This window comes from Triticum aestivum, chromosome 2D, assembly GCF_018294505.1.
Source record: "Triticum aestivum cultivar Chinese Spring chromosome 2D, IWGSC CS RefSeq v2.1, whole genome shotgun sequence".
Lineage (NCBI taxonomy): Eukaryota > Viridiplantae > Streptophyta > Magnoliopsida > Poales > Poaceae > Triticum > Triticum aestivum.
Window position 1 is genome coordinate 619,438,748 of NC_057799.1, and position 10,693 is coordinate 619,449,440.

At 45.4% G+C, this 10,693-nt stretch overlaps 2 protein-coding genes across 2 annotated transcripts; one reads left to right on the forward strand and one right to left on the reverse strand.

The window, feature by feature from the left end:
- The first annotated feature begins 1,088 nt into the window (after positions 1–1,088).
- LOC123055006 (uncharacterized) lies at positions 1,089–2,494 on the forward strand. The gene has a single exon (XM_044478899.1). The coding sequence runs from the start codon at positions 1,163–1,165 to the stop codon at positions 2,291–2,293; it is 1,131 nt and encodes a 376-aa protein (XP_044334834.1). The 5' UTR covers positions 1,089–1,162; the 3' UTR covers positions 2,294–2,494.
- Positions 2,495–2,696: 202 nt separating this feature from the next.
- On the reverse strand, positions 2,697–10,686 carry LOC123055005 (DNA polymerase I A, chloroplastic). Its single transcript, XM_044478897.1, has 12 exons — positions 10,306–10,686; positions 8,643–9,576; positions 8,031–8,228; positions 7,004–7,671; positions 6,322–6,745; positions 6,082–6,177; positions 5,371–5,463; positions 5,095–5,289; positions 4,250–4,342; positions 3,725–3,937; positions 3,557–3,646; positions 2,697–3,259 (listed from the first exon to the last, which is right to left on the reverse strand). The coding sequence occupies exons 1-12, from the start codon at positions 10,425–10,427 to the stop codon at positions 3,098–3,100; spliced, it is 3,288 nt and encodes a 1,095-aa protein (XP_044334832.1). The 5' UTR covers positions 10,428–10,686; the 3' UTR covers positions 2,697–3,097.
- Between the last annotated feature and the right edge of the window lie 7 nt (positions 10,687–10,693).

Here is a 10,693-nt window from a genome sequence, read left to right on the forward strand (position 1 = left end):
TCTTGGCTGCATGGAGATTCCTGATGCTGCATAGGCCACAGCTATAGCTTGCATTGGGCAATAGAAAATTTATATGGTGGTTTTAGATTTTTTTTTTTTTAATTCCTGGGTGAATTATGCCACCATAGCTCATGCCCTGAAAGAAACGTAGGAATAGAATCGTTGGGCATATGGTTTTATCGATATTGTTTTTAAAAGCCATTACATTATATCAGATATTTTTACAAATTAGGCCCTGTTTGATTGCAAAGTATTTTCTAAGTATTTTAAGAATACTACAGTTTTTTCAGATAGCACGGTTTTATTTACTGCGACATGTTTGGCAAACGCCAAAAACTGTGTTAGTAAAACTAGAGTATTTACAAAACTGTAGTAATTTCTCTGCATAATAAAAAGATCCCTAAACCTTTTTTTTTTTAACAGAGCAAGTGATAGAAACGAGTCGGCCGCTAGATATTGTCAACAAACTCATCTGGCTATCAAGCCGCCGCTCGATCCCCTGTCCTGCGTGTTCCCTAATGTAAATGAGATAGCTAGGCTGGATATGTTGATCATAGAAAGGATCCGAAGCAATCCATAACTATCCTTTAGAGATCAGCCAAGGTCCGGAGAGGCGATCTCATCTCGCTTAACGAGTACTACTACTAATCACCACTAAAAGCATTGCTAGCTACTAGCTACGAATGGATGCACGACCAACAGCTAGCTGGTAAATTTTACAGCATTACATGGTGTAACCAAACAGGTCCTTTGCATTGTGAATACTTTAAAAAATATTGTTATATTAAAACCATGGTATTTTGTACATGCATGCTAAATTACTGTAGTTTTTTATACTTTGTTTTTTTCAGTACTTTGCTATCAAACAGAGCCTACTCTTTGTATAAATATAACAAGTTCATTTAGATTATTAAAAAATGTAAGATCATTTATATCACTAAAAATATATAGTGATCTAAACGATTTTATATTTCAGAAGTATATTATGGGCCAGTTTTTTTTTGGACGCCTCCCAGTTTCTCCGGTTTTTTGGACAATCATGAGAGAAGCTGAGGATGGGGCTATTCCTGCCGAAAGAACTGGCCCTATATCAGATCTTCGGGTAGGCCCCTGCCTGGCTAGTACTACTGACCCGTGTGTCCGCCCGTCCTCCGCCGCACCCATGGCGCTGCGGCGCCTCGCCCGCCGCCTCGCGCCGGTTCCGTTCCCGCCGCGGCTCCTCCCACTCCCCACCCCCGGCCACCTCCGCCTCTTCTCCATCGGGGAAAAGGAGCCGCCGCACTTCATGGCCGAGTACCTCGTCTCCACCTGCGGCCTCTCGCCGGCGGCGGCCGCCAAGGCCGCCCCTCGGTTCGCGCACCTGGGCTCCCCGGAGCGGCCCGACGCCGTGCTTGCCTTCCTCTGCTCGCAGGGGCTGGGCAAGGCGCAGGTGCGCGCGATCGTGGCCCGGAAGCCGGCGCTGCTCCTCAGCGACGTGGACGCCACCCTCTCCCCCAAATTCACCGCCGTGCGCGCGCTCGGCCTCCGCCGCGCCGACGCCGCGCGGCTCTTCGCGCTCTTCCCGGCGGCGCTCACCTACGGCGTCCGCTCCAACCTGCTCCCGCGGGTGCTCTTCTGGCTCGACCTCCTCGGGTCCACCACCTTGCTGATGAAATGGCTGGCCAAGACGTGGCTGCTCAAGTACTCCGTCGACCTGCTCCTGCGGAACCTCGCCGCGCTCCGCCGCCTCGGCATCCCGGACGGCCGCCTCACGGCCGCCGTCCGGCTGCGGCCGACGCTCATCATGCAGTCGCCGGACAAGCTCCGGGCGCTGGTCGGCCGCGTGGAGGAGGCGTGCGGCGGGGTGCCGCCCAGCCCCGGGATGTACTCGTGGTGCCTCTTCGCGCTGCACAACGTCGGCGATCGCGCCTTCCGGGCCAAGAAGGCGGCCGTGACGCGCGCCCTCGGGTGCACGGACGAGGAGTTCGCCGGCATGTTCCGGCGCGCGCCGTGCTTCGTGTTCGCCCCCGAGGCGCTGCTGCGGCGCAAGGTGGAGTTCCTGCAGGCCACCGTGGGGTGCAGCGCCGGGTGCATCGTCAGGAACCCCCTGCTGCTGACGCTGAGCCTCGACGAGCGGATGGCGCCGCGGTGCCGCGCCATCGAGGCCCTGCGGTCCAAGGGCGTGGACATCGGGAAGACGAAGATGGTGAGCGTAGTGAGACTGCCGGAGGCCATTTTCGTGGAGAGGTACATTCTGAAATACAAGGGAGATGTGCCTGAACTCCTCGAGCTGTATCCTCAAGCTCGAGTTTAAGCCACAACATAAAACAGGGGTGTCTGTTATCACCATTTCGTTCTGCCACCATGTTTAGGGCAGAACTTGTGCCCAGCCATTTCATTAACATCAACGTTTCACTCTGATATACTCCCCTAGTGTCTGATCCATCGTTCTGCATTTTGTGTGGGGTTTGAACATACACCGATTTACAATTATGCAACTATTAACTGGCATTCACCTGAATTTTCAAATTCCATCGTCTGTATCCACCATCCCGACACCGGTCAAGTTTAAGAAATAACTGAATGTGGCATAACACAGAAGTCCATCGGAACCGGAGAGGGAGAGTTACCATGTTCAAACATGATTCACTTGCTGCAAAGCTGGTTGGATCTGGCAATTGCCATAAAAAAATATGAGATCCTAGAGGGAAAGCTCATCATGAACAGCGTTTCTCGATTGATCAGAACAAAGTCATATCGCCATGATCGTGTCCACATCACCAGAATATGTCATCTAACCTAATACATTAGCACACTGAAGGAAACTTATACACAAAATGCATGCCAATCTTAACTACAATCCCTCTAGCTCGATTCAGAGTTCCTACTAGAAAGGGTGTGGGAATCCAGCTATCCAGCCTAAGTGGTAGTTACAATGCCTTCGCTGCTAATCTCACTTTTCTGCTGCCATGGCAGGATGAGCCTTATGCATGCCCTGCTCGTAGGCAGCAGTTGACACCAGTTCAAGAAGGACCAAAATTGGCTGGAGTATGTGCGCATCTGGGGCGCAACTACACCATGTTGGGGAGTCGACGGAGGGGGTAACGACGCTGGGAGTCTACTTGGCCGCATACCAGTTCTGTGCGCATTTTGCATCAACAGCGAGGTCAACCGACAGGATGTTGGTGCCGTAGAAGGGCTTAGACATGCACTCAACCACTATTGCCTTGGCCACGTCGGCCGACTCCGAAGGTCCTTCCAGTATCACCTCATCGTGCACCTGAAAGATGTATCTGTCAATTCTAGATGTTGCATTTGAGAAGAAGAAAAAAACAGCTGCCAGATAAGAGGCAAGAACTGGAAGTAGGTGCGGCATGTTCTCGCAGTCAACTTGCTTGAGAACAGACACCTATTTTGAGATCATCAAATGCATCCCGGTTTGAGTAGACGAAATACCAACAGTGAAGTGGCATAGGCATAACATATACCATACATATTATTATGTTTAGTATCAAAGGAAAACAAAACTGATGAAAACCCTCCAGTACTATGAAAGTTCATGCATTATTATATATACCTGCAACAGGAGGGTCCAACCGAGCTCCTTAAGACGGGTATTCCTTTCTATCTCAATCATTGCACACATCGCAACATCTGCTGCACTGCCCTGTGATGTTAAATAAAATACAATTTCAGTTAATTCAAGCTTGAATTTTTTTTAATTTGTAATCTAGACAGTACTTACCTGTACAGGAGCATTGATGGCAGCACGCTCGATGTGCTTCCATTGTTTAGAGGATACAGAAGCAATGTTGGGGAAACGGCGCGATCGCCCAAGCAAAGTATAAACTTCAGACTTCTCATACGCTAATTCTTTCTGTTCCCTTTGCCATGACTTAACTTCTTTTCTGTCGCTGTACCAGAGATCCAGTGTATCATCTGCTTCCCTTTTTGATACCTGCAAAGGCAGTGACAGATAAAAACTTGCACAATACCCTTAGGAAAGCTACAAGGAAAAGACCACGGTTCTGTTCCATTAATGAGAGATAATTTATAGCTGCATTATGTTAATGAGATAACTATTAAAATCGTTGAAAATGTGAGGAGTTTCAACAGTGAATCTACTGAACATGACTAGTCACTATTTAAGGTCTCTGATTTGGTCAGTATGAAATATGAACCCAGTAGCCTAAGGCTCTAATAAGCTGGTGCATGAACTGAAGTTTAATTTCTTGCTATTAACTGAGAGGTATGTTTGTCAAATATGTACCTTCCAATCCCGAGCAAGCCCAGCAGCTGTTTTTCCGTATGCAATGGAGAAATTGAGCATCTTAGCTTTCCTCCTCTCAGCACCAAATGCATCCTAAATCACAAGACATCAAACTCTGTTCAAATCCAGACAAGTAGTCCAAGCCTTACACTTTCTGTATCCAGATCCATAGAAATGACACAACATTAAATAGAGCATCGTGTGAACTGAAACAGATTAAAGTTAACACAGTTCGAGGTATTCAATTTAAGATACAATGCAAAAAGAAGAAAATGAGGTGCAAAACAGATGCTACATAAAACACCATCTATTTGTAACAAAAACTAAAGCTAAATTCGGGCTGCAAACAGATGCCACACTTGTACAATCCCCAAAAAGGGAAAGTGAAAAAAGCATCGAACGATGAGTGTAAGACAGACACACGACATGTACAAAACTAAAAACAGAGCAATCATTAAGAGTGTTCACATAGATGTACACCAATTTAATATTAATAATGGAACTGAGCAATCACAAAATATAAATCCCAAAGGTGAAGCTAATTATAGTAAATTCCAAGGGATACGAGTTATGGATTCTGATTCACCATTGAAGGAGGGTAATCACACTGCTACTGAATGATGGGGAAAGTGAAAGAGGGAAGGAAAACAAATAAAAAATATGGATGCCTGCTAATAATTAATCTTAAGATAAGAGAACAGTCCACTTTTCAATCGTGAATTCAGCAAAATTTTACTTTCCAGACTTGAAAACAGTTCTAGACGGTTTTAAAGTTAGGGTTGAAAAGTGAACTTTTCTTAGTGCTAGCACTTTAACTTTTAGAAATATTATTGGAACTGGAGTACCTTCAACAATGGCACAGGAGGTTTCTCTTGACCAGGTTGAGGATCCCACTCAAGAAGTACTCTCTTTTCTTCAACAGCCTCACGAATATGCTGGTACATATTCATGGCTGTCCTGGAATGGAAGTCACCGCCAGCTTTGAAGGCATCTAACATACTTCTACAATTAGCAAGATGTGCCAGGATCCTGAGCTCCAGCTGCAGGGAACAGAAGTATGTCTTTTTAACTGGATCGGTTTTAAAACGTTTGCTAATATTTTTTGAGTGATACTAACATACCTGACCATAATCAGCAACAATAAGAGAGTTCCCCGGAGCTGCAACAAAAGCTTGGCGGATTTTGTACCGATCCTTTTCAAGTGCAGGTTGATTCTGCCATGAAGGAATCATCGAGAGTTCAGTAACTTATTTGGGTGGTCTATTGTAAATACTACCAACATCTACAATAACTGCCCTAGAATTTACAGCATCTAAAACCATCTCTTAGATATGACATCAAATGATGCAGCATGATCAGCTGACACATGCTTACTTTTGATACAGCTCAGTTAATGAATAAAAAGGCCCAATGGCCACAGAGCTAGCTTGATTGGGAAAGTTCTATTTAGCAATTGTTTAGTTACTTGAGGAGTGCCTGAATGGACACACTAATCATCATGAAAAAAAAATCTATAAACAATTGTAGCAGGTGAAACTTCAAATATCTGCTTGGTCATCCATCTGCATATCGGACCGCAGTAATTAACAACATCAGAACTTTGCTAACCTTGCAGTGCCGCATTGGAGTATCAGAAACTGACACAATTTGAACTACAGAACCATACATGAAGTATAACTATCACATATTGAAGCCCTATTCTGAAAATTTACTTCCATATTGTAAATATGCAGATAGACTATAAATATTCAGACTAAGTCTTGACCTCGAGAACTACATTATATAACACGGGCATGCAAAAACACCGCCGACAAAATGCAAAAGACAGTAACCTGTAAATTCGGCGCCCTTGCTGACAAACGTCCAGTTTCAGTGTTGATATTTAAGGAACAGTGGATCCTCCCCTCCTTACATGATATACGATTTCCCTGTGCGGACAAGAAAGATATTTATCATTAACAACCAGACAGACAAGTAGGATGACAGTAGCCACTATAACCAAACTGGCACATATTGTCACTGAAGGGGGACAACTACAGCAATCCACATTACAATAAGTGGAGCCACCTCACCTGTAAGGGAAGAATAAAATTTGATATCAACGAATCTATAGAGCAAATCTCGCAGAGAGCTGCAATGGCATAACATGCTTCCTTTCCTTCCTTTCCACCTCCAAATGCTTTGTATGCAGTGCCATACGAGGTAGCGTCTTCTACATCATCCACAGAAATTTCTGAATCACTGACATATTCATCATCCTCTGCATCCTCCGTTGTGTAAAGATCAGTTTTCAGTTTCCCAGCCAAACTTCTCAAAGCATCCCCACTGACTGAAGGCCAGCCGCTTGCAGTGAATACCTCAGGTTTTAGACCTTCCACAATACTGCAAATTTCAATCGTGCGATATTTTGGAGCCTTCTTGCCCTCTGTAACTGTGTTGACATCATTTGGGACTTTCAAAGCCCTACTCTTTGGCAAAAATTCACCAGGGTTGCGTCTGCAGAATGATTTAGTAAGAACAAGGGTTGCATGCAAAAAAAAATGTCTAGTGGCCCATACCTAATCAGAGTTCAAACACATGTGAGATGATAAACATGTCTACATGAATAAATTGACTAAACAATGGGTCAGTGCCTACTTTAACTACGTCCTGACAAAGATCCTTATGTCAGATATTTGCAGAGAATCATGGCATTATTTATACATCAAAAACAAATATATCAACAAAGAGACGAGAACAGGGTAATTATTGTACCTATTTTCTATGCCACCAAAAAAGAGTTGGCGAATCTGGGTATCACTATTAACATTCATGTACTTTGCATCAGGGCAATATTTAGATGCCCATTTCTGAAATTTATCTGCAGCTACTTTTCGCTGTGCAACAGCAACTTTTTCAATCTCTGACAGGTAAGCACGGTCAACAAGCATTCCAGCTGTTTCCATTTTTACAAGAATAGCGCCAAAAGGACGCCAGTACTCCTCATAGAAATCATACAATGAACCTCTGGGGCAACCATCAAAAGTCCAGTGCTTCTTTTCAAGCTTACTTTTCAAGCTTTCATAAAGCCTCAAGGTACTCATTGAATCTAAAGAAGAATAGCTGATCCACAGCTCTCTATCCTCTCTTTGCAAAACCTCAACGGACTCTATGGTAGTAATTTTTCCTTCAGAGCCATCTTTTTTAATCTTTTTCCTGCCAAAGATGGTTTTCATTGATCTCTTTCCAATCTTTTGTAGTTCCTTTGGGACCACACCCATGACTCTGCTATCATTTGTGAGTCCTTCGAGTGAATATCCTCCATCAAGTCTTCTCGAAGAGTCCCAAAGCCGTGCGAGATGCATTGTATCGGCATGAAATCCAGCAACTTTGATTCCATAGTTCTCAATTACGTGTTTATCGAAACTATAGTTGTGCCATACCTAGATGAGGAAAACGAGATGTTTGCTTTAGAAAACTCAAGAAGAAGCTAAAAATGTAGATGTGCAATCACATAAGTTCATATAAGTAGTAAGGTTAGCTACGAACAATAAAAGAAAGTAACATCAGTCTAGAGTGAGGCAGCACATTTAATATTCAACAAAATGATCTGTGCATTTAGCTTAAACAGCTGATCGTGAGGCAATCACACATTTCCACAACTAGTTCTGTAATTGCCAACTTGCGATAATAATCTTGTTATTTTCTCCATTTGTAAAGCATTATGCGTATAAAAGGAGAGCAAACAAGCCCCAATGCATCTCCTTGCACCAGAAAAAAAAAGCAAGCAAGAAAGATGCACCTTCCGGATCGCTGAATCTTCAAAAAAGGGAACAAACTCCATGAGGACATCCCTTTCGCCATCCAGTACATCCACCCAAATGCATGTTTTACCATTTCCAAAATCAGCTTCAGCATCAGAGCTGGCAGAATAGATGCTAAAGCATGTAACATCTCCATGGCCAACTGGTGTCTCTTGTTTAACATCAATATTTGACACCTGCATAGCATTGTGCTCTCATGAATTATGATGCTAGTTAGAAACCAGGATGCGTCAAAATGCAAGAACTTTTCAATATAGCTCAGTTTCTTGTACTATTGTATATCATTGAATCAAGGAGACTGGGGACCAACTAATGCCGTTTATGATTAATGAGGACACCTATGACTTTTGCCCTTTGTTTGGCGTGGATAGTGAGAACTAAGAAGTAGCATAACTGCATCTGAAATATCTGGTGTGGCCGTGGGGGGTGCGGAATCATATGCAGAACCATGACACCACATAGTAAAGGGATGCAGTTTCAGGTAAAACTAGTATCTAGTGTCCAGTTGAAAATGTTAATATTAGGCAACAAGTAATTACAGATAAACGTGAACATAACCAATGTAGTCACGAGTGGTTTTTATGCTTTACCTCTGTGTCACATGCATGAATAAAGCTCTTGTACTTTGTGGTAAGTAGCTGAACAACACTCCTAGCTGATTCGACAGTGTCGACCACAAGAACTTTGTCGTAGATGGTAGCAAGAGCCTTCCGTGCCTCTTTAGCCTCCTCGGACAAGGGGGCTTTAGCTGGAGGAGGCTGTAACGCTGTCTTGGCTATGCATTCATGCTCAGCTTCATTATAGCCATCCATAGCCAAGTCATTAAACTGAGGGCTCTTCTTGACTTTACGAATCTTAGGGCTCTTTTTGACTTTACCAGTATTTAGCAGAGAATCATCAATCTCAGAGCCATTAGGCCAATGCATCTCCACCTCAGAGTCACTTGGCCTGTTTGGCAGTTTGATGTCATCATTAACCACAGTTTTGGCTGTGCATTCAAGCTCAACTTCATCATAACCATCGGCCTTGCCATCAAACTGCAGGCCCTTTTTGACTTGATGAATATTTGGCAGAGAAGCATCAATTTTGGAACCATTAGGCCATTGGATTTCCACTTCGGAGCCACTAGACCTGTTTAGCGGTTTGATGTCATAATTAACAGCACTGGTCAGTGCTGACACGGCACCTGCAGTGGGACTCGTCACATGATGCTTTGCCAGTTCCATATTGGCGTGCCTATTTGCAAGAGAGTTAGGAGCCATTCTTTCTCTTACACTGTACAATGAAGACTGATTGGAGGTCTTGCAATCTTCCAAGGGATCATGATGAAGATTTCCTGATCGCAGAGCGTAACCATTATAAACGTTGTTCATGACAGCATTGGTGGTTTTGATAGAACATATCCTCTTGCTCTCCTCTTTCCATTCTTGTGCACTGCTTTGCACGTTGAAGTTGAGATATACTCCAGGCCTGAAGGCGCTATTGTCATTTATTCCAAGGCCAGAACTGTGAGAGTATCCCTGCCTGCCAGTCATAATCATTTCTGAAGTCAGGGACAGAACACCAGGGCAATGCATCAAACTTAATAATAGTTCAAATGTCAGTCCCAAAGGAGAAGATCCAACAGTTCAAATAGCTCAAACGTCACCCCAGGGGCGACAGATGCAATGCAGTAGTTCAGTTAAAACCCCATGCAGACTACAAAAACTATGTACAGCATGGGGTACCAAATGCTAGCTCACTGTTCTCCTCTGGGTCGAATGTCAGCCCAGAGGGGAAGATGCAACAGCTCAAATAGCTCAAACGTCACCCCAGGGGGGACAGATGCAATGCAATAGTTCAATTCAAACCGATACAGGCTAGAAAAAAGATATATGTACAACAAGGAGCACCGAATGGTAGCTCACTCTCTCGGTCATCTCTGCATTTGTTCGTAAAAAATAATTAGCGTTAACTCAGAAAATGACACGCTACCCTTCCAGCAGAAACACCACACAACCAGCAATGCATCGCCGTCAGCACCAGCATCGGCCTAACCTAAAGCAACACCCAGTCCAATCACCCTAAGCATCGCGTACTACCCAGCAGTAATTGATTGACGCCCACCACCATCGCACCATGGCACAAGCATATGCAGCCAATAAGCGCGAACTTTACAGGAATAATTAATTCAATAAATAGGCAGCAGCAGTAATTAATTAAAAACAAAAAAAATGCTACGGGAACAGGGGGGACGAGGGCGAGGGGTAGTACCTCCTGCCGCCGACGAAGGGCGAGGCGCGGCGGTGGCGGCGGAGGAGGGGGGAGGGCGGCCAGAGGGGCGCAGAGCAGGGGCACCTCCGGAGCTGCGCGGGCACGGGCGCCGGCGCGGCCATGGCCAGGGAGCTGACGAGCCGCCTCAGCCTGCCCCCGCCCCCTCCGCCGAGCCCTCCCGCTCCCCCGCCGCCGCAACCGAAGCCGCAGGGCGCCGTGTTGGGCAACCTCGGCTATGGGCAGGCGGCGGCGCGCGCGGGCATCAACAAGCCGCCGTCCCTTCGGGGCCTGCGAGGGAGACGCGGGCGAGCAGGGGAGCGGAGTAGCGGCGGCGAGCGAGGGGAGGAGGAGAGGGGGCGGGGGTTTGGGGGCTGGGGGATAGGGGAGG

Bases quoted from the DNA above. Each gene is read 5' to 3' on its own strand.
- LOC123055006 (XM_044478899.1), top strand. From the start codon at position 1,163: ATGGCGCTGCGGCGCCTCGCCCGCCGCCTCGCGCCGGTTCCGTTCCCG.
- LOC123055005 (XM_044478897.1), bottom strand. From the start codon at position 10,427: ATGGCCGCGCCGGCGCCCGTGCCCGCGCAGCTCCGGAGGTGCCCCTGC. The intron at 5,464-6,081 runs GTTACTGTCTTT...CCTTCATGGCAG, and splicing joins CAAGGGCGCCGAATTTACAG to AATCAACCTGCACTTGAAAA. The intron at 5,290-5,370 runs GTATGTTAGTAT...TGTTCCCTGCAG, and splicing joins TTGTTGCTGATTATGGTCAG to CTGGAGCTCAGGATCCTGGC.